Here is a 23539-nt window from a genome sequence, read left to right on the forward strand (position 1 = left end):
GGGGTGTTTGTCCCTGGGGCCCGCCAGGGAGAAGGCCTCCTTGGCATCCCATCTACAAGCCGGTTCCATCCGGCGCCAGGGTTTGGGGGTCTCATAGAATGTTGGGAAAGCTCCCCCAGCTCGCCCTGAAATTTAAAATATTTTTTAAAAAATATCTTATTCACTTGAAATTTCCTCTGGGACTTCCTGGTTGTCTGAAAAGCCCGGGAATCATGTGTCCTTGTGGGGTGATTTTTTTAGATTTATTTCTTGCTTTCTGCCTTCTCTCTTTTCTTTTGTTCTTTTTAATTTTGTTTATATTTTAAATTGAAGTTCAGACCAAAGGAAAGACACCACAGTGCTTCTCTGTCTTCTGGAGCGTCCCCCTGGCCCCTGGGGGGGGCAGTGAGGGCTCGGACCACGGGGCCGGGCACAGGGTAAGTGAACTGTTATGAATTCTTGAGAGAGAGAGTTGCCCAGCCGTCGCGCACAGGGCCGGGGACGCCAGACTGACGTGGATTCATCTTCTCCCAGGGATGTCAGGTTTGGGGGGACATGGAGGGCCCTCGGGAAGGAGGCCCCAGTTTCAGTAAATGGGGAGAGGGGCACACCGGCCCGGAGCAGAGCGGCTGCCGTCTGGACCCGGCGGCTCTCCACTGACCCGTGTCCTGTCCCCCCAGGAGCTGCTCCTGGCTTCCTCCTCATCTCCTGAAGGTAGGTTTTTCCTTAATTAATTAATTATTTTTTACTTTGTGATTCCCTTTGTGCCCCCCCCCCCCCAATTTGTGGCCAGCTGAGCTGCGGGCTTGAGTCCTGGCTCCACCTGGGAGCACCACAGACAGCGCCAGAGGAAGCTCCCGGGACACAGATCCAGAGCCGGCTGGGCAGCTCTTCCTCTCCACTCTAATTTCATCTGAAATTAGGGGGGGAAATGTTTCCCTTTATAAAAAGGTCAGGAAAGGACTCGTTTCTCATTATTAGTAGATAATTAATAAATGAACATGTTATATATTTAAAAATATATTTTGTGTTAAAGAGGATAAAACAAGCCCCGGTGCTGGATTAAAGAACAGTTGGTTTATTTTTCATTTTGTGACAGGGAAATGGCTCTGACATTTCCGGCTTGTTCCTCTCAGTCTCTGTCTCTCTGTCTCTCTCATGTGAATTTCTCTCTGTGTGTGTTGTGTAATAAATAAACCTTTAATATATTTTGTGGCATGTCACCTGGGTCTCGTGCATGAGGTTTCATTCAGATGTGTGACAGAGAGATAGACAGAGGGAGAGACAGAGAAGGGGACAGAGAGTGAGACAGAGATAGACAGAGACCAAAAGAGAGACAGAGAGGGAGAGAGAGAGAGAGACAAAAATGAGATGGAGAGTAGGACAGAAAGGCAAAAAGAGAGACAGAGACAGAGAAGGAAGTAGAGAGACAGAGAGACAAAAAGGGAGACAGAGAAAAACAGAGACAGAGAGGGAGACAGAGACGCAGAGTGAGACATGGAGAGACACAGAGAAAGGGAAAGGGAGAAACGCTACAGCACAGAGCCTCCCCTGTGCCATGGATTCTCTCAGGTGGTGCCAGTGTGGCTCCCCGGCGAAGTGGACATTCTGCACGGGGAGTTCCCTCGCTCTGGGACTGAGAAAGCTCTAGTTAGTCTCCTTTGTTACAGAGTGGATTATGGCTAGAGGAAGGGCCCTGTGGAGAGGGAGGGAGAGAGAAAGAGAGAGAGGGAGAGGGGCCACAGCCCTACTGGGATCTGGCTGATGATGGTGCTGGGGCTTGAACCCAGGGCTTTGGAGCCTCAGGCAGGAGTCTTTTGTAGAAACATCACACCATCTCCCAGCCTGGTTATCACTGTCAGTGTGATTATTGTTATTATTATCAGCTATCCTACCTGGCAGATCACACGTTACCAATATGAGGACCTGGGTTCAAGTCCTCAGCACCACCTCTTGGGAGCCTCAGGCAGGATAGTTTGTTGCAGATCCACTGTGCAGTCTCATTATTATTATTATTATTATTAATCATCATCATTGTCATTCCTCCTCCTCCTTCTTCATCTTTTTCTCCTCCTTCTTCTTTTGCCAGACCCCCTGCTCAGCTCTGGCTGATGGTGGAATAGGAGATTAAACCTGGGACTTTGGAGCCTCAGGCAGACCTGTCTTGCTGTTCAATGCTTCTCACCCTCTATCTAAAAATCAAAGAGTGGCAGGAGTGGTGGGGCCCTCCAGGACTCAGGTGCACAACACAGCAACAACCCTGGCTGCAAAATAAAAAAGACAGAGACAGAGAGATACAGAGACAGAGACAGGGAGAGACAGAGGCAGAAAGAGAGACAGAGACAGAGACAGAAAGAGATACAGAGAGACAGACAGAGGCAGAGACAGAGAGACCAGAAGACAGCCAGGGTTCCCCGTAACAGGGCTTGATTAATTGCTTCCCTGAGGGGCCCAAGGCGACCTGGGAGGTGGTGGGGACTCAGCACCAGGAGCCTGGTGAGAGCTGGATGGTGGGGCAGGGCTGCAGTCCGCCAACATTATAAGACCTGCCCCTTCTTCTTCTAGCGTTTGCCAGACCTGCTCCTGCCCCGGGGAGAATCCGTGGACAGTGATGGTGCACCTGCTTGCACACACACGTTATGATGCACAGGGACCTGGGTGTGAGCCTCTGGTCCTCACCTGCAGGGGAAGCTTTTGAGCGGTGAAGCAGGGCTGTAGGTGCCTCTCTGTGTCTCTCCCTCTCTATCTCCCCCCCTGCTCTCTCAATTTCTCCCTGTCCTATCCAATAAAATGAAAAAAAAAAAAAAAAAAAATCTCCAGGAGCAGTGAATTCATAGTGCTGGCACCGAGCCCCAGAGATAACCCTGGAAAGAAAAAAAAAAGGCTGGAAAGAGACAGAGAGACACCTGCAGCTTTGTTCCTCTGCTCCTGCAGCCGCCCTGCAGGTGGGGAGCGGGGGCTCAAACCCAGGTCCTTGTGCTTGGTGAGGTGTGCACTCCACTGGGTGCACCAGGGCTCAGCCCTTGTGTGTGATGTATCTGTGTCTCTTTCTCTGTCCCAGACGTCTCTCTGTGCCTTGTCTCTCAGTCTCTTGTCTCTGTGTCCCTTGTGCTTCACACCCTCCTGTAACACCGGGAGCCAGGAATCGGGGTGTCTGTGGGGGACTGCCGGGGCACATTTGGCCATGGAGGTCTCTGGGGACAGACAGATCCCCCAGGGAGGGGGGAGGCGGGGGCAGGGGGGAGCCCTGTCTGGTGCAGACCCTCCTCCAGTGTGGCCGGAAGCAGACAGCGTCCCCCCTCTGACATCAGAGTATTTGGGGTACCTTGACTGTGCAGGCACTGGGCCAGGAGGGTGCTGCTGACTGCCAGGGACCCTCTGAGGCTGGGGGGGGGGCACCCTGGGGTGGGGAGGTCCCCATGTCTGTGTTTTCCCAGAGCCCTGGGGTGGGTGGAGGTTGAACCCGGGGCCGGAGCCTCAGGCCTGAGCTGTGTGGACAGCCATCCTCTCTCCCCAGCTTGGGAGAGTCAGAGGACACAGGGGCTGGGCTGTCCCAACCTGGGGACACATGGGGACACTGTCCCATCGGATGACAGCCTTGGCCTGGTCTAGGGTTGGGGGCAGCCCAGGCTCTGGGGGTTGTGGGCAGAGTCCCCACAATGTCCCCCCAAATTCCAGGGGCAGGGGGCCCATATGTCCCCTGGATAAGATCACGGTCACGGGCACCTGCCCCGTCTTCCCAGTGACCCCCCCCCCCAACCGTGAGTTCCAGCTCTCAGGAGGCTGGGGCATGGGGACAAGGGGATCTGAGGGTCGTGACTGAGCCCCAAGGACAGCCCTGTGATTGGGGGCTCTGAGGCTCACAGGCTCCATGCTCCTCCAAGGTCATTGTCATTCTGCTCCTGTCCCTGCATCCCCGAGTCCCCAAGTCCTCTGTCTTTGTGTCACTGGCTTCAAAGTCTCCTTTGAAACCTCTCTCTCTTGTCCAGGGCGACAGGGGTTCAGTGGTGCGGGATGGACCCCGGGCCCGGGCCCTTTCATCTCTGCCCCAGAGCTCGAGGTTGCCCACACCCCCAGGTTTCAGCCTGAACCCTGAGTCTGTAGGCAGCGATTAGAGGAGACCGCCCCCCCTTTATAACCCGGGTCCCCAAGGCCAGGAGGGTCTGTGCCTTCCCCCTGCCTGGTGGTGTCACCCAGTCTGGGGTGATCTCCATTTGCCCCGGAGTTGGGGTCCTGGAGCTTCACGAGGGCAGGTGCATCCCAGGATGCTGAGGACACGGGAGGGACAGTGGGGGGCAGGGGGTCCTGAACTCTCCCCTAGCCTGGCTGGGTGTGTGGAATGAGGGGTCCAGGGTGTCCCTGCGCCCTGCTCCCACCCCAGACTCCGAATCTTTGGGGGGGGGTCACAAGGTGCCCTTGGTCCCCCTTGTCCCGCCAGCACCCCAGCCCCAAGCCCAAGCTGACATCCCTTACTAGGGGGTACGGGGGACATGCACAGAGTTGAACCACTGGACCCCAAGACCCTTCACGTGGGGGGGATGCAAAGCCTTCCTGGCATCCTTTCAGCCCACTGCAGCCCATGTCTGCTGGGGACCCCTCAACTTGGCCTCCAAGGACCCAGCCCTCGGGCACCCCAGCCTCTGTCCCCTGGGGGGGGCTCTCATTTGGCTATGTGGATTCCAAGGTAACTTGTGAGTTCTGTCTGTGGATTCTTTTTTTTAAAAAAATATATATATATTACTATTACGATTTGCCCCCAGGGTTATTGCTGGGGATCAGTGCCAGCACTGCTCCTAGAAGCTATTTTTTCCCCTTTTGTTGTCCTGGTTGTTTTATCTTTGTTGTGGTTATTATTGCTGTTGTTATTGTTGTCATCATTGTTGCTGGATAGGACAGAGAAATGGAGAGAGGAGGGGAAGACAGAGAGGGGAAGGGAAAGACAGACACCTGCAGACCTGCTTCATCGCCTGTGAAGCGACTCCCCTGCAGGTGGGGAGCCGAGGGCTCGAACTGGGATCCTTGCGCCAGTCCTTGCACTTTGCGCCATATGCTCTTAACCTGCGCTACCGCCCGACTCCCTATCTTTATTTGTTTATTGGTTAGAGACAGGGAGAAGTCGAGAGAGAAGGGGGCAATAGAGAGAGACAGAGCGACCCCTGCTGCCCTGCTTCACCACTCAAAAGCTTTCCCCTGCAGGTGGGGACCAGAGGCTCACACCCAGGTCCCTGCGCCTCATAACGTGTGTGTGCAAGCAGGTGCGCCACCACCCGCCTGTGGATTCTCTGCAGGGCAGGGGCAGGTCTTCTAATGTTGACGGACCGCAGCCCTGCCCCACCACCCAGCTGTCACCAGAGAGCCCCTGGTGCTGAGTCCCCACCACCTCCCAGGTCACCTTGGGCCCCTCAGGGAAGCAATAAATGGGGTCCCTGGACCACCTTGGGGCCATCTGTCCCCCAGGGTCCTTGTGTGACATCTGGAGGTGCACTTGGCATGTTTTGGGGGGAAGGGATGCTGCCGACCCCCCCATGTCCTGCGTCCAAGAGACCAGCCCTGCTCTGAGTGGGGGTGGGACAGAGGCTAGTGTGGCAGTACCGGGCGCCCCAGCCAGGGAGGAGTCCTGCAAGGACTTAAAGCATCTGGGAGGGGAGCTGGGGCCCCCAGCAGAGGGCACAGGTCACCTGCACAGGGACCTGGGTTCAAGCCCCCTCTCCCCACCTGCAGGGAGATGCTTCATGACAAAGCGAGGCTGCAGGTGTCTCTTTGTCTCTCCCTCTCTATCCGCCTTCTTTCTCAATTTCCCGCAGGCCTCTGCCCATGGTTCCTGGGTTTCTGTGGTTATCACAGAAACAAGCCAGAGAGCGGCGAGCCTGGGCCCTGCACCCCCAGAGTCGGAGCTGTGGGTTCTGCCAGCACAGTGGCCGCGGGGTGCGACCGGCCTAGATGCCGAGGGTAAAGTTCTGCGTGGCAGCACAGAGGCAATGGTGGGGCCTCTCTGGGTGCAGATGCCGCCTCCTGCTGGCGCCGGGGAGCTGGCTCCGGGCAGGTGAGGGCTTGACGCCAGGGCCCAGATGTCTGGGGTGGTGCCAGTTGCTTTTGAGAAGGGTGAGGGAGGGACAGAGTGCGGTCCACCATGCACTCACTCCCCGGGGCTGCGTAGCATGAGGCCGCACTGTGCTCTGGTCCTTCGTCTGCAAGGAGGTTGGGGGCTCGGGGCGCTGGCCTCGGTGAGTGACCTGCGAATTTCATTTTTAATTGTGTAGATTCTTTTTTTATTATTGACTAGGGACAGAGAGAAATTTAAAAGGGAGAGGGAGATAGAGGGAGAGAGACAGAGAGACACCTGCAGCCCTGCTTCACCACTTGTGAAGATTCTCCCCTGCAGGTGGGGAGCCGGGGCTGGCACCTGGGTCCTTGTGCCCTGTAACATGTGCACTCAACCGACACATCTTTCTTTTAAATGAAAGAGAGATAAAAGAAGAGGAGAGGGAGTCGGGTGGTAGCGCAGCAGGTTAAGCGCAGGTGGCGCAGAGCGCAAGGACCAGCGTAAGGAACCTGGTTCCAGCCCCCGGCTCCCCACCTGCAGGGGAGTCGCTTCCCAGGCGGTGAAGCAGGTCTGCAGGTGTCTGTCTTTCTCTCCCCCTCTCTGTCTTCCCCTCCTCTCTCCATTTCTCTCTGTCCTATCCAACAATGATGACATCAATAATAAATAATAACAACAACAATAAAACAACAAGGGCAACAAAAGGGAATAAATATTAAAAAAAAAAAAGAACAAGAAGAGGAGAGAGAGACTCCCTGCAAGCCAGCATGAGAGCCCACAGCCCTGCTGAGCTCCGGCTGGTGGTGGTGCTGGGGATGGAACCTGGGACCTCAGAGCCTCAGGCAGGAGAGTTTCTTTGTAGAATCACTGTGCTGTTATGATCGGGCCCTCCTCAATCGCTACTGAACAGGCCATGGCCGGTGCGCCGCTATGTTCCATCGCTGGGGAGCCAGAGACGACCCGAACTGCCCCTGCGGCTCCAGACAGACTATGACCCACACAGTCAACGACTGCCACCTCTCCAGATTCAAAGGAGGTCTCGAAACTTGGCATCAGGCTCCACCTGACGCTGTTGACTGGCTGCGGAAGAAGGGCAAACGCTAGAAGAAGAACTGTGATGTGGGGGGTCGGGTGGTATCGAAGCAGGTTAAGTGCACGTGGCGCAAAGCGCAAGGACCGGCGTCAGGATCCCGGTTCGAGCCCCCGGCTCCCCACCTGCAGGGGAGTCACTTCACAGGCGGTGAGGCAGGTCTGCAGGTGTCTGTCTGTCTCTCCTCCTCTCTGTCTTCCCCTCCTCTCTCCATGTCTCTCTGTCCTATCCCACAACAATGACAGCAATAACAACCACAACAAAGATTCAAAACCACCAGGGCAACCAGGGAAAAGAAAATGGCCTCCAGGAGCAGAGGATTTGTGCTGCAGGCACCGAGCCCCAGCGATAATCCTGGAGGCAGAAAAAGAAAAAAAAAAAGGAAGAAAGAAAGATAATAAAAGAACCGTTTCCCTGCAGGTAGGTCCTGGGACTTGAACCTGGGTCCTGTTGCCTGGTGACCATCTGTGCATGACCAGGGGCCCCACCCCCAGCCATCTCTTGATCTCTTGTCTGTCCTTCTTCTCCTTCTCCTCCTTCTCCTTCTCCTTCTCCTTCTCCTTCTCCTTCTCCTTCTTCTTCACCGGAGCCCGGCTCAGCTCTGGCTTATGGTGGTGCAGGGGACTGAAACTGGGACTTTGGAGGCTCAGGCAGGAGAGTCTTTCTGCAGCACCATGATACTGTCTATCCCGCCCCTTCTCCTGTTCTTTTTTTCCCTCTGTTCCCACCAGGGTGGAGACTGGGCCTGGTGCCCCAGGATGAATCGCTGGCCCCTGCAGTCCTGCTCTACCGCCCCTCCAGGCGGGGAGCGGGCGCTCGAACCCCCTGTGCGACCTGTGCGCTGTAGCGGGCGCATTCCGTTTTTTCTGTCCCGGAGAGACAGACACTTCAGCGCACCCACCATGCAGGAGGCAGTGACGGGGCTTGAACCCTGGGGGCTCAGGGAATCCGGGCGCCGTCGGGTCCTGTGGGCCAGGGTCACGCTAAGACACAGCGCAGCTCTGGGGTTCTGGCTTCTGCCACAGCGCCGCCTCGCGGCCCTCGTCTTTTATAGGCCAGCGGACGGGGCGGAGCCTCGGCGAGACCGGAAAGGGCGGGGCCTGGTGGGCGGAGCGGCCAAAGGGGCCTTGGGGGCGCGGCCTGAGAGAGACACATCGTTAAGGGGCGTGGCCGGCCCTGCGCGTTCCCATCCGCGGGAAAGGCAGCTGCGCAGGGGCGTGGCTTCGCCCAGGCGACCGGAAGGGGCGTGGTCACACCTGCCACGACCGGAAGAGGCGGATCCCGCCCGCGGGCCGCCTGCTGGAGGTGCTGACTGGGGCACGGGCTGGGGCGCCGTTGGGCCTCCTGCCCCCCGCCCTCCCACCCCCCGGGCCGGGCTCGATCCTCTGCCGGACGTGGGCGGGTGAGCCGGCGGGGTGATCCCGAAACCGGGAGCCCTGGGCTGGAACCTCTCGGTCGCGTGGAGCCCCAGCTGCGTGAGCCCCCGAGCCCGAACCCCGCTTCTGCACCCTGAACCCCGAGTCTGCACCTTGACTCGCGCTTCTGCTGCCTGAGCCCCGATTCTGCTGCCGGATACCCTTTTCTGCACCCTGAGCCGCTTTTCTGCACCCTGAGCCCCAAGTCTGCACCCCGAGCCCCATTCTGCACCCGGAGCCCCAGTCTGCATCCCGAGCCCCACTCTGCACCCCTGAGCGCCATTCTAAACCCCGAGCCCCACTCTGCACCCTGAGCCCCAGTCTGCACCCCTGAGCGCCATTCTAAACCCCGAGCCCCACTCTGCACCCTGAGCCCCAGTCTGCACCCCTGAGCGCCATTCTAAACCCCGAGCCCCACTCTGCACCCTGAGCCCCACTCTGCATCCCGAGCCCCACTCTGCACCCTGAGCCCCACTCTGCATCCCGAGCCCCAGTCTGCACCCCTGAGCGCCATTCTAAACCCCGAGCCCCATTCTAAATCCTGAGCCCCAGTCTGCACCCAGAGCCCCAAATCTGCACCCCGAGCCCCATTCTGCACCCGGAGCCCCATTCTGCATCCCGAGCCCCACTCTGCACCCCTGAGCGCCATTCTAAACCCCGAGCCCCACTCTGCACCCTGAGCCCCAGTCTGCACCCCTGAGCGCCATTCTAAACCCCGAGCCCCATTCTAAACCCTGAGCCCCAGTCTGCACCCCTGAGCGCCATTCTAAACCCCGAGCCCCATTCTAAACCCTGAGCCCCACTCTGCATCCCGAGCCCCACTCTGCACCCTGAGCCCCACTCTGCACCCTGAGCCCCACTCTGCATCCCGAGCCCCACTCTGCATCCCGAGCCCCACTCTGCACCCTGAGCCCCACTCTGCATCCCGAGCCCCACTCTGCACCCCTGAGCGCCATTCTAAACCCCGAGCCCCATTCTAAACCCTGAGCCCCAGTCTGCACCCAGAGCCCCAAATCTGCACCTCAAGCCCCAGTCTGCACCCTGAGCCCCATTCTGCACCCTGAGGCCCACTCTGCATCCTGAGCCCCATTCTAAACCCCGATCCCCACTCTGCACCCTGAGCCCCAGTCTGCACCCCAAGCCCCAAATCTGCACCCCGAGCCCCAGTCTGCACCCTGAGCCCCAGTCTGCACCCTGAGCCCCAGTCTGCACCCTGAGCCCCAGTCTGCACCCTGAGCCCCAGTCTGCACCCTGAGTCCCAGTCTGCACCCTGAGTCCCAGTCTGCACCCTGAGCCCCATTCTGCACCCTGAGTCCCAGTCTGCACCCCGAGCCCCAGTCTGCACCCTGAGCCCCAGTCTGCACCCTGAGCCCCATTCTGCACCCTGAGTCCCAGTCTGCACCCCGAGCCCCAGTCTGCACCCTGAGCCCCAGTCTGCACCCTGAGCCCCAGTCTGCACCCTGAGCCCCATTCTGCACCCTGAGTCCCAGTCTGCACCCTGAGCCCCATTCTGCACCCTGAGTCCCAGTCTGCACCCTGAGCCCCATTCTGCACCCTGAGTCCCAGTCTGCACCCTGAGTCCCAGTCTGCACCCTGAGCCCCATTCTGCACCCTGAGTCCCAGTCTGCACCCTGAGCCCCATTCTGCACCCTGAGTCCCAGTCTGCACCCTGAGTCCCAGTCTGCACCCTGAGCCCCATTCTGCACCCTGAGTCCCAGTCTGCACCCTGAGCCCCATTCTGCGTCTTGAGCCCACGCCCTGCTGCCTGAACCCCATCATTGCATCCAGCCCAGTCTGCACCCTGAGCCTCTTCGGTGCCCTGCTTTGGCTGCCTGAACCCCTTCTGTACCCTGCACCGCTTGTGCTCGCTGAACCCAACTTCTGCTTCCCAGAACCCCTGTTTCTTGGCAGAAGCCCCACATCTGTGTCCTGGACAGAATCTGCACCCTGAGCCCTGAAATGGCGCCCTCAGACCCTCTGCTGTGTCGGAAACTCCTCCGACACCCAGACCCTGCTTTGCTCTCTGACCCCCGTCTCTCCCCTTGGCTCTCTCACCCCCTGTCTCTCCCCCCTGCTCTCTGACCCCCCTGTCTCTCCCCCCTGCTCTCTGACCCCCCTGTCTCTCCCCCCTGCTCTCTGACCCCCCTGTCTCTCCCCCCTGCTCTCTGACCCCCCGTCTCTTCCCCCTGCTCTCTGACCCCCCGTCTCTCCCCCATGATCTCTGACCCCCCGTCTCTCCCCCCTGCTCTCTGACACCCCATCTCTCCCCCCTGCTCTCTGACCCCCCGTCTCTCTCCCCTGCTCTCTGACCCCCGTCTCTCCCCCCTGCTCTCTGACCCCTGTCTCTCCCCCTTGCTCTCTGACCCCCCGTCTCTCCCCCCTGCTCTCTGACCCCCATCTTTCTCCCCCCTGCTCTCTGACCCCCCGTCTCTCCCCCCTGCTCTCTGACACCCCATCTCTCCCCCCTGCTCTCTGACTCCTCGTCTCTCCCCCCTGCTCTCTGACCCCCCGTCTCTTCCCCCTGCTCTCTGACCCCCCGTCTCTCCCCCATGATCTCTGACCCCCCGTCTCTCCCCCCTGCTCTCTGACACCCCATCTCTCCCCCCTGCTCTCTGACCCCTCGTCTCTCCCCCTTGCTCTCTGACCCCCCGTCTCTTCCCCCTGCTCTCTGACCCCCCGTCTCTCCCCCATGCTCTCTGACCCCCCATCTTTCTCCCCCCTGCTCTCTGACCCCCCGTCTCTCCCCCATGCTCTCTGACCCCCCATCTTTCTCCCCCCTGCTCTCTGACCCCCCATCTCTCCCCCCTGCTCTCTGACCCCCGTCTCTCCCCCCTGCTCTCTGACCCCCCGTCTCTTCCCCCTGCTCTCTGACCCCCCATCTCTCCCCCCTGCTCTCTGACACCCCATCTCTCCCCCCTGCTCTCTGACCCCTTGTCTCTCCCCCCTGCTCTCTGACCCCCCGTCTCTTCCCCCTGCTCTCTGACCCCCCGTCTCTCCCCCATGATCTCTGACCCCCCGTCTCTCCCCCCTGCTCTCTGACACCCCATCTCTCCCCCCTGCTCTCTGACCCCTCGTCTCTCCCCCTTGCTCTCTGACCCCCCGTCTCTTCCCCCTGCTCTCTGACCCCCCGTCTCTCCCCCATGCTCTCTGACCCCCCATCTTTCTCCCCCCTGCTCTCTGACCCCCCGTCTCTCCCCCCTGCTCTCTGATCCCCCGTCTCTCCCCCCTGCTCTCTGACCCCCATCTCTCCCCCCTGCTCTCTGACCCCTGTCTCTCCCCCTTGCTCTCTGACCCCCCGTCTCTCCCCCCTGCTCTCTGACCCCCCCATCTTTCTCCCCCCTGCTCTCTGACCCCCCGTCTCTCCCCCCTGCTCTCTGACCCCCCCATCTCTCCCCCCTGCTCTCTGACCCCCGTCTCTCCCCCCTGCTCTCTGACCCCTGTCTCTCCCCCTTGCTCTCTGACCCCCCATCTTTCTCCCCCCTGCTCTCTGACCCCCCATCTCTCCCCCCTGCTCTCTGACCCCCCATCTCTCCCCCCTGCTCTCTGACCCCCCATCTCTCCCCCCTGCTCTCTGACCCCCCCATCTCTCCCCCCTGCTCTCTGACCCCCCATCTTTCTCACCCTTGCTCTCTGACCCCCCGTCTCTCCCCCCTGCTCTCTGACCCCCCATCACTCCCCCCTGCTCTCTGACCCCCATCTCTCCCCCCTGCTCTCTGACCCCCATCTTTCGCCCCCCTTGCTCACAGAAACCCCAGTTGCTGCTTCTGGCCTCTCCCCCAGTGGAGCCCCACAGCTGCTGCCCCCCATGTCCCCTGTGCTGTGAGCTCCCCCCACATGCCGTTCACCGACCCCACACCCCCTCTGGCCGCAGCTGTCCCTGTCCGTCTGTCCCGCTGTCCCTGCTGGGGGAGGGTCCCAGATAAAAATAGCAGGGCAGGCGGGCAGGCGGTTAGCAGGAGCTGCCAGACCCCACCGGGACCCGCGGGCTGAGCCGGGGCCTGTGTTTCAGGGCGGCCGCCCCGTCGCCATGGATGCCCAGTACGTGCTGTGCCGCTGGAGGAAGCGTTTCTGGCCTGCCAAGGTGACAGCGCCCGGACGGACGTGCGGGCGGGGTGCGGGCACTGGGGTGCCCCCTCCTCCCTGCTTCTGTGAGGCGGGGGAGCTGCAGAGTGGAGGCAGCTCACCTGTGAGGCCAGCACCCTGGCGCTACGTGGAAGTCCCCAGGTGCCTGGGGCAGGTCAGGAGCAGTGGTGCCTCGCTACCTCCCTCTCCCTGTCAATTTTCTTTCTCTCCCTCTCTCTCTCTCTCTCTTTATTTTGTTTACTTTCCCTTTTGTTGCCCTTTTTCATTGTTATTACTGATGTCATTGTTGGACAGGACAGAGAGACATGGAGAGAGGAGGGGAGACAGAGGGGGGGAGAGACAGACAGACACCTGCAGACCTGCTTCACCGCCTGGGAAGCGACTCCCCTGCAGGTGGGGAGCCGGGGGCTCTACCGGGATCCTCATGCCGGTCCCTGCGCTTAGCCTGCTGCGCCCCCGCCCGACTCCCTCGCTCTCTCTTTTTTCCCTCTAAGGTTATCGCTGGGCGCTATGAGTCCGCTGCTCCTGGTGGGCCTTTCCTTTCCTGTTTTACTGGACAAGTCAGAGAGACATTGGGAGAGGAGGGGACAGAGACAGAGACACAGAGAGACTCCTGCAGCCCTGCTACCGCTTGTGAAGCTTCCCTCCTGCAGCTGGGGACTGGGGACTTGAACCTGTGTCTGTTATTATTGTTATTACTGTTATTTCCCCCCAGAGGCCTGCTGAGCTCTGGCTGATGGTGGTGCCGGGGATTGAACCCGGGACCTCAGGCAGGAGAGTCTCTCCGCAGAACCGTCATGCTGTCTCCTGGCCCCCTCTTTCTGTCTGAAAAGTTGGCCCAGAGCAGAGAAACCCTAGCAGACACAAAAGGAAGAGTGTCGTGTTGTTTTGTCTTGCCTTGCTGGCCCTTTGCGTCAGCTGCCCAAGTGGCTGGTGTGGTCTCAGCTCAGGGAGGGGCGGGGAGGGATGCAGCAGCCGGCCTCCCCGGGCTCTGGGCTGTGCCTCGGTGTCCCAGTCCTGCCCCCAGCTCCCTCTCCCTCAATGCAGGTTCTGGCGAAAAGCCCGCAGGTGACCAAGAGCAGGAAGAGAGGCCCCTTCCTGGACGTGGAGATTCTCTCCCTGGACAAGAGGTGACCAGCGGGAGGCCCCCCAGCCAGACGTGTCCCTCATCCCTTCTGGGGCCCCTGGGACGCACCCGCACCCCCAAGACAGAGAGGAAATGGGTGGGGCTATTAGGACAGACAGCCTCCAGGACTACAGCGGGGATCCTCTTGGGGGCTGGGGGCTCCCTAGTCAGAGCCCGGGGTGGGCTCGAACCCCCGGCAGGGAATGGAGTGTTCTGGGGCAGGTAACCCGGGAAGCACCCCCCATTCTCTGCCGGGACAGTTGAGAACCACAGCGGCCACCCTCTCGCCCTAGGTGCCCAGTGGGTGGGGACCCTCCTGGCCGGCGCCCCATTCCACCAGACTCCAGAGGCAGACCCTCCCTCCCCTCCCTCCCTCTTCTTCCCTCCTTTCCAGGCTCAGACACCCCTTTGGTTGCTGAGTGGCTGGGGGGGGGGACCGTCCCCTCCTTGGCTCGTGTCCCCGCTCCGGATTATAAGGGAAACCAAGGAAGTGCCCCTCCCTGCCCTCCCCTGCCCATGCTGACCCCTCCCTGCACCCAGTGGGGAGGCTGAGAAGAAAGACCCCCCACTGTTTCCTTCTCCTTTCCGTCTCTTCTTCCCACGGGCAGAGGGGAGCCCCGGCCTGGGTGGGTGGGGGCCCTGACCTGGGGTCTGTGTCACAGGGTCCGGGTGAAGGGCAGCCAGGTGGAGCCCCTGAGCACCTCGCAGATCGAGAACATCGCTGCCTTGCTGGGTGAGCGGGATGCACCCGGCCATGTGGGATGTGGGCCTCCGCTGCCTGGGGATGCATGCTGGGGCCTCAGCACTGCTCTGCACAGTTACAGAAAGATGAGCCCAATGCTGCCCTCAGGGATGAGACAGAGAGACAGAGAGGGAGAGACAGAGGGAGGGGCTCCAGTCCTGCCCTATGCTTCCTCCAGTGGGGGAGCTGCCCGCCTTTGCTGTTTTTTGTTTTTTTTTAATTTTAAAAAAATATTTAATTATTTTCCCTTTTGTTGCCCTTGTTGTTTTTATTCCCTTTTGTTGCCCTTGTTTTATTGTTGTAGTTATTGTTGTTGTTGATGTCGTCGTTGTTGGCTAGGACAGAGAGACATGGAGAGAGGAGGGGAAGACAGAGAGGGGGAGAGAAAGACAGACACCTGCAGACCTGCTTCACCGCCTGTGAAGCGACTCCCCTGCAGGTGGGGAGCCGGGGTTCGAACCGGGATCCTTAATGCTGGTCCTTGCGCTTTGCACCACGCGCGCTTAACTGCTGTGCCACCGCCCGACTCCCCCTCCTTTGCTCTTTTTATTTAGCACTGGAGAGGGGGCTGCCGTGGAGCGCAGTGCTGGGGACGGAACTCGGCCTGGTTCCCCCCTGCACCCACTGCACCCCAGACTTCAGGAGACTGAAAGGGGAGGGGACGGGGAGAGGGACCTCTGCAGCCCTACCCCACCACCCTCAAAGCTTCCCTCCTGCAGGTGGGGACGACAAGGGCGGGTTCGAACCGGGTCCTCGTGCTCACTGACGTACGCGCTCAGCCAGGGGCAGCACAGCCCGACCCCTCTTCAGCTGGTGCTTTTTAGAGAGAAAGAGAGCCTCCCTACCCACCCACCCACCCAGGCTCGAACCTGGGACTCGGGCTGCAGTGCTGCGCCCACCGCTGCCCGTGGGAAGATGGGTGACAGCCCTGCCGCCGACTGGGGACCCGGGACGTGTCACCCGCTGGCTGGTCCTTCCACAGGGTGTTTTTCTTCTGGTCCGTGTGCATGTTCCTGGTGTCCGGGGGTGCTGTCCCTGGGGGGGGCATCCATCCGGCCATCTCCTGGAGACCCTGACCCCCGCTTCGTGGGCTGTGGCCTGGCCTGGCATTGTGGGTGGGGGCGGCTGGCTGGTGTCCCCCGCCCAGACAGGTGGGCAGTGCCGGGCGTGAAGGCGGCCCAGCCTCTGCCCGGGTGGAGGGTCCAGAAAGGCCGGGTGTCCCCCCTGACCCCCTGACCTCCCCCCCCCCCCCCCCCCCCGTCCCAGCGTCCCAGCAGGAAGTCCCTGCGGCACCTGTGGAGGAGCTCACCTACCGCCGGGCCCTGCGCGTGGCCCTGGACCTGCTGAGCCTGGAAGCTTCTCCCCACGAGGAGGGGGAGAGGCCCCGCCCACTGCCGCCCCTGCGCTTGCCCCTACCGCCCCCAGTGCTCAGCCCTGGGCTGGATGATGGCACCCCGGAGCCACCCGAGCGGGGTCCCGACACCCCTGCGTGTGGGCAGGGTGCTTCCCCGGAGGAGGCTGTGCCCCCCGGGGGGGAGGAGCAGGAGGAGCAGGGTGAGAGGGTAGGCCGCGGGCGGTGGGTACAGGGGCCCGGTGCCCGCCCTCCCTCCCTGCCCCCCCTTCTCTGTCTCTGGGGTCCTCCCTGGGTATTTGTGCTGTGCGACCTCCCACCCCCATGGGGGTGAGGGTGAGAGACGAGACAAATGGACAGACAGACGGCCAGAGGAGCCCTGAACCCCTGTGGGAGGAGCCACTCTGCCATGGTGCCCCCTGTGGGGCCAGGGGCTGCGAGCCTGGGTCCCCGCTGCCTTTCTCCCCTCCCCACGTCTCTGTCTCCTCTCTGTCTCTCTGAAAGTGCCAGGCCTCCTGCCCCCTGCCCCCAGGCGCTTCCCCAGGGCACAGGGACCCCAGGTCTGCAGGGCTCGAGGCTCCAGGGCCCATGGAAGGGGCCCCTGACGGCCCGTGTCCCCGCAGAGGGACAGTCCTCCATCGAGTCCGTGGAGCAGAGCCCTGTCCGCTCCCGCCTGGAGGAGGACGATGAGGAGCCGCCCCGGATCCTGTGCTACCACGGTGAGCGTCCAGGGCTCGAACCCCAGGCTGGGCTGAGGGGGGGTCTCCCTGCCGCCCCTGCATGGAAACCCCTCGCCCGGGGGGGGGGGCAGGGAGAGTAAGGGCGGAGAAGGCTTTCTCTCGGAGTCTCCTGCATTTTTCTGAGCGGCAGAGACCCCAGGCGGCGGGCAGGCGACCCCATGCTGCGCCCCACTTGTGTGGCATCAGCCGTCTGTCCATCCATCCGTCCCAGAGCCGCGATCCTTCGAGGTCGGGATGCTGGTGTGGCTGAAGTACCAGAAATTCCCCTATTGGCCGGCGGTGGTGAGGACGGGGGCTGCAGGGGCTGCGGGGGACTGCGGGGGGGGGGGTGGCACAGGGCTGGGGGCTTTGGCTTCAGGGCGGAAAGAGCCGGAAAGAGCCGGACAGCCTGCTTCGCGTGCTCGCTCTCTGCCTTCCCTGCTCTCTTCCACTCACTCACTCTTTCTCTCTTCCTCTTCGGACCCAAGTGCCCCTGAGACAGAAGCAGAGCCTCAGGCCCTTGGTACCCTGTGCCCTCGCGGCCACGGAGCCAGGACCCCGCCCGTCCTCTCAGCTTCTCCCTCTGTCCCTCTCTCCATCTCTGTCTCTCTCGCTTTGTTCTCGAACTTTTTCGTTCTTGAGATAGTTATTGGGTCAAGAGGGGAGGGGGAGAGAAGGAGACCCCTGCTGCATCCCTGCTGCCCCACGTGTGAAGCTCCACGCCGCAGGTGGGGAGCAGGGGCTTGAACCCGGGGCCTTGTGCACCGTAGTGTGAGAGCTCAGGCACGCGGAGTCCTGGCCCCCCACTTACCTCCATGAGGGAAAGAAGGGAGTGGAGCAGGAGCTGTGGGGCCCTGGCCCAGCCCTGGCTCCCGGCCCAGCCCCATCCTCCCCACAGGTGAAGAGCGTCCGGCGCCGGGACCGGAAGGCCAGTGTGCTTTTCATCGAGGGGAACATGGACCCCAAAGGCCGAGGGTGCTTCCCCAGCCCTTCCCTCCTCGGTTCCTGAGCCTGCCCCCCTTCCAGGGAGCCTCACGGGGTGGTTGCCCTGGCCATGGCCCCCACCTGTCCCGGGTGCAGAGGCTGTGGGTTCCCTGCCCCGGAGGGTGGGCTCTGACCCCTGCCCCCTGCCCCCTGCCCCGCAGCATGGCCGTGTCACTGAGGAGGCTGAAGCACTTTGACTGCAAGGAGAAGCAGGCACTGCTGGTAGGGGCCCCGCGGGGGGGACACAGGGGGCAGAGGGGGGCACTGTCCCTGCTCGGCTGCTACCCTTTTGTTCTTGATTGATTGAATGGTTGATGGATGGATGGATGGATTTGACTTGCCACTGAAGTGATGTCCACGAACCCACCGCTTCCAGAAGAAGGTTTTTTTCTTTTCCATATTGTATTGGCAAGGACAGAGAGAGAGGAAGAGGAGGGGGAGACAGGGAGACACACGGACACCTGCAGCCCTGCTCCACCACCGAGGGCCAGGAGCAGGGGCTCGAACCCCGGTCCTCGCCCACCGGACCGCGCCTCCGTCTCCCCTCGGCCCTGGCTGGCGCTGCGGCGGAACCCGGGGCCCCAGAGCGGGGCGGGAGCGTCCGCAGACCCGGCGGGTTTCAGCTTTGTCGGGAGGGGAGAAGCAGAGCGCGGGGAGCGGAGCGCGGGGAGCGGAGCGCGGGGTCTTCCGTGGCCTTTGCCTTCAGACAGACGGAGACGTGGGGGGCTCCCTGGGCGGGGGCGCGGGGTCACCTCCCGCCGGGCTGCGGTCGCGGTCGCGGTCGCGGTCGCCGGGCGCTGACGCCGCCTCCGCCCTCCCAGAAAGAAGCCAAGGAGGACTTCGAGCAGGCCATCGGCTGGTGTGTGTCCCTCATCACGGACTACCGGGTCCGGCTGGGTAGGTGCGGGCCGGGGGTGGGGGGGTGGGGGCCCGCGGGCGCCGGCCGTGCTGTGAGCGCCCCTGCCCCGCAGGCTGCGGCTCCTTCTCCGGCTCCTTCCTGGAGTACTACGCGGCCGCCATCAGTGAGTGCCCGCCCTCCCCGGCCCCGCCCCGCCCCCGGCCCCGCCCTCCCTGGCCCCGCCCTGCTCTCGCTGCCCGCCCCGCCCTCCCCGGCCCCGCCCTGCCCATGCCCGCCCTCATCGCCCCGCCCTCCCCGGCCCCGCCCCGCTCTCCCTGCCCGCCCCGGCCCCGCCCCACCCTGCCCATGCCCGCCCTCATCGCCCCGCCCTCCCCGGGCCTGCCCTGCCCTCCAAGGCCCCGCCCCCTTCCCATGCCCGCCCTCATCGCCCCACCCTCCCAGGCCCCGCCCCGCCCACCCCGGCCACGCCCACCATACCCATGCCCGCCCTCCAAGGCCCCGCCCCCTGCCCATGCCCGCCCTCCCCGGCCCTGCCCATGCCCGCCCTCATCGCCCCGCCCTGCCTGGCCCCGCCCACCCCGGCCCCGCCCCACCCCGCCCATGCCCGCCCTCATCGCCCCGCCCTGCCTGGCCCCGCCCACCCCGGCCCCGCCCCACCCCGCCCATGCCCGCCCTCCCAGCCCCGCTCTGGCTCCGCCCTCCCCAGCCTCCGCCCGGCCCGGCCCGCCCCTTCCGTCTGTCCGGGCGCCTCCCCCAGCCTGACCCCCACCCCCAGGCTACCCGGTGCGCAAGTCCATCGAGCGGGACCTGCAGGGCACCCGCTTCCCGGCGCTGAGCGCAGGGGGCGGCCCCGAGGAGCCGGCGGGGGTCGGTCCCCGGACCCCCCGCCGCAAGGTGCTGCCCGACCGCTCCCGGGCCGCCCGCGACCGCGCCAACCGGCGGCTGGTGGAGTTCATCGTGCGGCGCGGGGCGGAGGCGCACCTGCGGGCCGTGCTGCGGGGCCGGACGCCGTCTCGCTGGCTGCGGGCCTTCCTGCGGCCCGGCCGCGCCCGCCTGGTGGACACGTACCTGGAGGACGAGGCCCAGCTGGACCTCGTGGCCGCCTACCTGCAGGGCCTGGGCCGCCGGCTCGGGGGGCGGCTGTTGGCGCACGGGTCCGGGGACGGCGTGCGGCTGGTGCTCGAGGTGCTGCTGCCCGAGGTGCGGGCGGGGACAGATGGACTGGCGGGCAGGGGCTGGCAGGGGCGGGCGGGCCGGGAGGTCCTTGCCGCAGCCCTGAGGTGGGGACTGGAGTGGGGACACGACAGACAGACAGACAGACATGGCTGAGCTCCGCACCCCCCAGGCCATCATCTGCGCCATCTCGGCCGTGGACGGCGTGGACTACAAGACGGCGGAGGAGAAGTACATCCGCGGGCCCTCCCCCGGCTACCGGTACGACGTCTGTCTCACCGGAGAGACAGACGGACACACACACAGACACAGGGTGCCCCCGCTGCCGAGACAGACGGACACACACACACAGACACAGGGTGCCCCCGCTGCAGCAAGTCTGCGCTCTGCATTGGGGCGCGAACCCAAGGGCGGCAGGCCTTAAGTCCCTGAAGAGCCAGAGGCCCCGGGTTCAAGCCCCCGCCCCGCCTGCAGGGGGCCAGCTGGAGGGTGAGCAGGCAACGGGGGTCTCTCCTCTGGCCCTGCATCTCACTCTGTCGGAACAGAAAAACACACCAAGCAGAGGCCCCGGGTTTAGGCCCCGGCAGCCCCTCCCGCTCTCAGTCGGCTCAGCTCCGAGAGACAGACACACAGCCAGCCTGACGGAGCTCCCTGTCTCCCCCCGTCTGTCCCCGTGTTCCGTCCGTCCCCCGCCCCGTCCCGTCCGTCTGTCCCGCACAGGGAGAAGGAAAGCTTCGACAGCCAGTTGCTGGAGCAGCGCAGCCGCCAGCCGAGCTGAGGGTCCAGGCCCGGCCCCGCCCCGCTGCGGGAGCCCCCCACCCCGCCCCGTGTCTGGGGGTCCTGGCCAGGGGTGCACCTGGCGGGCTGCCCCAGTGCAAGTGTGTTTCTATGTTAAAAAGCTTTGTATCTGACATTAAACTAGAGTTTGGAACCGAGGCTGCTGTGCTGATGGGGGCCTGGACCCTGCCTGTCCCCCCCCAGAGGAGGCCTCCCCGGAGGAGGGGTCTCCAGCCTGGAGCTCCAGCACCACCTGGAAGGCCCTGGCGCCGGGGGAGGCTCTGGGGCTGTCTGGACCCCTAAGCTTGGCCGCAGGGCCTTCGACCCTCAGGACCATGTGCCCGGATCCACTGGTGCCTGTGCTCCTATCTGTTGTGGGGGCCGGGGGCACAACTGAGCCCAGAGCAGCCAGGCGAGGGGACCTGCCCCGAAGGTGTCGCTCGCCGGACGCCTGGGCCCCAGCACCTCAGCCAGCAGACTGGGTCCCCGGGAACCCCAACCTGGGCAGGTGGGCTGGGAGCAGCTCCCCGGCCCCCTCTGGCACAGCGACCCCCCCACCCCATGATCGCGGGGGCTTGGACCCCCCACCCGTGCCCGGCAGGGGAGCGCGGCCTTGGGGTGGCCGGCTGGGCCTTTCTCTGGGATGGGTGGGCAGTGCTGCAGGCTGCAGGCCTCGCCCCCCCCCCCCCACTCCCCTCCCCGCTCGCTGTTCCTATTGGGTCAAATTAAAAAGTAAAAAGGGGACCAGGTGCTGGCGCACCTGGTTAAGCCCTCAAACAGCAGCACACAAGTACCTGGGTTTGAGCCCCCGCTCCCCACCTGCAGGGGGAAGCTTCCCGAGTGGTGGAGCAAGACTGCAGGTGTCTCTGTCTCTCCCTCTTTATGTCCCCCTCCTCCATTTCTCTCTATCCAGTAGAAAATCAACAAATATATTAAAAAAGAAGGAAAAAAGAAGCGAGTGGCCTCTGGGAGCATTGGATTCATTTTACAGGTTGACAACCAAAACAAGGGGGAGCGGGGAGGTGGCACACCTGGTTAAGCGCACACATTACAGCGCACAAGGACCCGGGTTCGAGACTCGCTCTCTGCCTGTGGGGGGAAGCTTCTGGAGTGGTGAAGCAGGGATGCAGGGATGCAGGGATCTCTCTGTCTCTTTCCCCCTCTATCTCCAATACCCCTCTAGATTTCTGGCTGTCTCTGTCCATGAAACAAATGAATAAACTCTTTCATCAGACATGATGACTAAAATAAGAGTTTTAAGCAAAAGCCTGAGAGCCGGGGAAGCAGCACAGGGTTCTGCAAAGACTCTCCTGCTTGAGGCTCTGAGGCCCTGGGTTCAAGCCCCAGCACCGCCGTCAGCCAGAGCTCAGCAGGGCTCTGGGGGGGGGGGGGAGAGAGAGAGAGAGGAGAAAAGGGCTGGAGAAAAGAGGGAGAGGGGGAGAGGTGATTGAGCTGAGGGGGTAGTTTCTACAACTGGCTTTGCTGTCTGAGCTCATCAGCCAGGGGCGAGGGGGAAGCGGGAAGGCGGGGGAGAGAAAACCATTCAAAGCGCCATCTGGAGGTCCGGTGGTGGCGCACTTGGTTAAGTGCACAGTTGCATTGCTCAAGTACCCGGGTTCAAGCCCCTGGTCTCCACCTGTGGGGGGAAAGCTTTGCTGCGGGTGTCTCCCTCTCAATCTCCTTTCCTCTCTCCTCAATTTCCTCTCTGTCCTATCAAATAAAGATTAAAAAAAAAAAAAAAAAGGCCCAGGAGGTGGCGCAGTGGATAAAGTATTAGACTCTCGGGCATGAGGTCCTGAGTTCGATCCCCGGCAGCACACGTACCAGAGTGATGTCTGGTCCTTTCTCCTCCTTTCTCGTAAATAAATAAAATCTTTTTAAGCCCCCGGCTGCCCACCTGCAGGGGAGTCACTTCACAGGCGGTGAAGCAGGCCTGCAGGTGTCTTTCTCTCCCCCTCTCTGTCTTCCCCTCCTCTCTCCATTTCTCTCTGTCCTATCCAACAACTACAACATCAATAACAATAACAACTACAACAACAACAACAACAAAAAAAAAAACAAGGGCAACAAAAGGAAAAAAATATATAAAGGGCCAGGTGGTGGTGTACCTCATTGAGCACACATGTCACAATGTGCAAGGATCCGGGTTTGAGCCCCCAGTCCCCACCTGCTTGGGGAAAACTTTGTGAGAATGACGTCATAACAGCAAAAACAATAATAATAATGCCGTGAGTGGTGAATTTGTAGTGCCAGCACCGAGCCACAACAACCCTGGTGACAATAACAACAACAACAAAACATGATTTGATTTGACTTCTGTGAATATTTCCTACAACTGTGTTTAAAATCGTCCCTGGAACAGCAATGCCGGGGTGATTTGGCGGCACTGCAGCTGGAGTCCTGCATCTGACATCCTCTGGTCTATGGCCCCACCTCTCAAACTCTAAAAATGAAAAAGAGGGAGTCGGGCGGTGGCGCACCAGGGCAAGCGCACATGGCGCAAAGCGCAAGGACCGACATCCATAACCACAACAATGTTAAACAAGGGCAACAAAACGGAAAATAAATATTAAGAAAAAAAAATTTAAGTTAAAAAAAAAAAAAGACCACATACACGATAGTTTTGTCTTTTTTTCTTTTTTACCAGAGCACTGATCAGCTCTTGTTTATGGTGGTGCAGGGGATTGAATCTGGGACTTAGGCGTCTCAGGCTCATTGCCAGCCTGTTTGCATAACCATTATGCTCTCTAGCCCTGCCCTTATTGTTTTTTTTAAGTCTAAATTTGGTCACTAGGGTTGCAGGCTGGAAATCCGGCTTTCGCAAGAATTCAAGGCTTTTGAGTACCTGCACTCAATGCCCCTCGCGTCTGCAAAAGTGGGATGGGGAGGGTAGTATGGAGAAGAAAAAGTGGGAAAACAGAGTGCCGAAACCCGGGATTGAACCAGGGACCTTTAGATCTTCAGTCTAACGCTCTCCCAACTGAGCTATTTCGGCAGGCGCAGGAGTCCCGTTCCAGGCCGCTCTCCACCCGCGCCAGGCCGAACTTGCGCCTGCGCAGTGCGTCGCCCTCCGGCGGCCCGCGCATGCCTCGTAAGGCGCCGAGAGGCCGAGCGTCGCAGCTCCGTCTCTGTGGCGCAATCGGTTAGCGCGTTCGGCTGTTAACCGAAAGGTTGGTGGTTCGAGCCCACCCAGGGACGGCG

At 61.8% G+C, this 23539-nt stretch overlaps 2 protein-coding genes and 2 non-coding genes across 7 annotated transcripts in view; 3 read left to right on the forward strand and 1 right to left on the reverse strand.

Annotated features, from left to right (window-relative positions):
* ATP5F1D (ATP synthase F1 subunit delta) overlaps positions 1 to 13912 on the forward strand; it is a 49371-nt gene extending 35459 nt beyond the window's left edge. Inside the window, exon 5 of the mRNA XM_060181496.1 lies at positions 13901 to 13912. The gene's annotated coding sequence lies outside the window, so the exon portion shown is untranslated. The remainder of the gene's footprint in view (positions 1 to 13900) is intronic.
* PWWP3A (PWWP domain containing 3A, DNA repair factor) lies at positions 8365 to 20492 on the forward strand. 4 transcript variants are annotated; one of them, XM_060181487.1, is made up of 15 exons: positions 8366 to 8584; positions 12534 to 12605; positions 13655 to 13737; positions 14396 to 14466; positions 15030 to 15194; positions 15742 to 16029; positions 16450 to 16545; positions 16778 to 16848; positions 17444 to 17520; positions 17691 to 17751; positions 18351 to 18426; positions 18501 to 18551; positions 19164 to 19588; positions 19734 to 19822; positions 20282 to 20492. In XM_060181487.1, exons 2-15 carry the CDS (start codon positions 12552 to 12554, stop codon positions 20337 to 20339), a joined length of 1665 nt encoding a protein of 554 aa, XP_060037470.1. In that variant the 5' UTR covers positions 8366 to 8584; positions 12534 to 12551; the 3' UTR covers positions 20340 to 20492. The 4 variants fall into 4 exon arrangements, with proteins under 4 accessions (XP_060037472.1, XP_060037470.1, XP_060037473.1 ...); XM_060181488.1 differs by having other exon boundaries at positions 8372 to 8511; XM_060181489.1 differs by lacking the exon at positions 18501 to 18551 and having other exon boundaries at positions 8365 to 8584.
* Positions 20493 to 23260: 2768 nt separating this feature from the next.
* Positions 23261 to 23333, reverse strand: TRNAF-GAA (transfer RNA phenylalanine (anticodon GAA)). The gene has a single exon. It is a non-coding gene; the product is annotated as a tRNA-Phe (tRNA).
* A 129-nt stretch (positions 23334 to 23462) lies between these two features.
* TRNAN-GUU (transfer RNA asparagine (anticodon GUU)) lies at positions 23463 to 23536 on the forward strand. Its single transcript has one exon. It is a non-coding gene; the product is annotated as a tRNA-Asn (tRNA).
* Positions 23537 to 23539: the final 3 nt, after the last annotated feature.

This window comes from Erinaceus europaeus, chromosome 23 (genome assembly GCF_950295315.1).
Source record: "Erinaceus europaeus chromosome 23, mEriEur2.1, whole genome shotgun sequence".
In the NCBI taxonomy this organism is placed as follows: Eukaryota; Metazoa; Chordata; class Mammalia; order Eulipotyphla; family Erinaceidae; genus Erinaceus; species Erinaceus europaeus.

Excerpts from the sequence above, each read along its gene's own strand:
- PWWP3A (XM_060181487.1), top strand. The coding sequence starts at position 12,552 with ATGGATGCCCAGTACGTGCTGTGCCGCTGGAGGAAGCGTTTCTGGCCT. Across the intron at positions 17,752-18,350 it reads AGGAGAAGCAGGCACTGCTG|AAAGAAGCCAAGGAGGACTT; the intron begins GTAGGGGCCCCG and ends CCGCCCTCCCAG. Across the intron at positions 19,823-20,281 it reads GGGCCCTCCCCCGGCTACCG|GGAGAAGGAAAGCTTCGACA; the intron begins GTACGACGTCTG and ends TGTCCCGCACAG.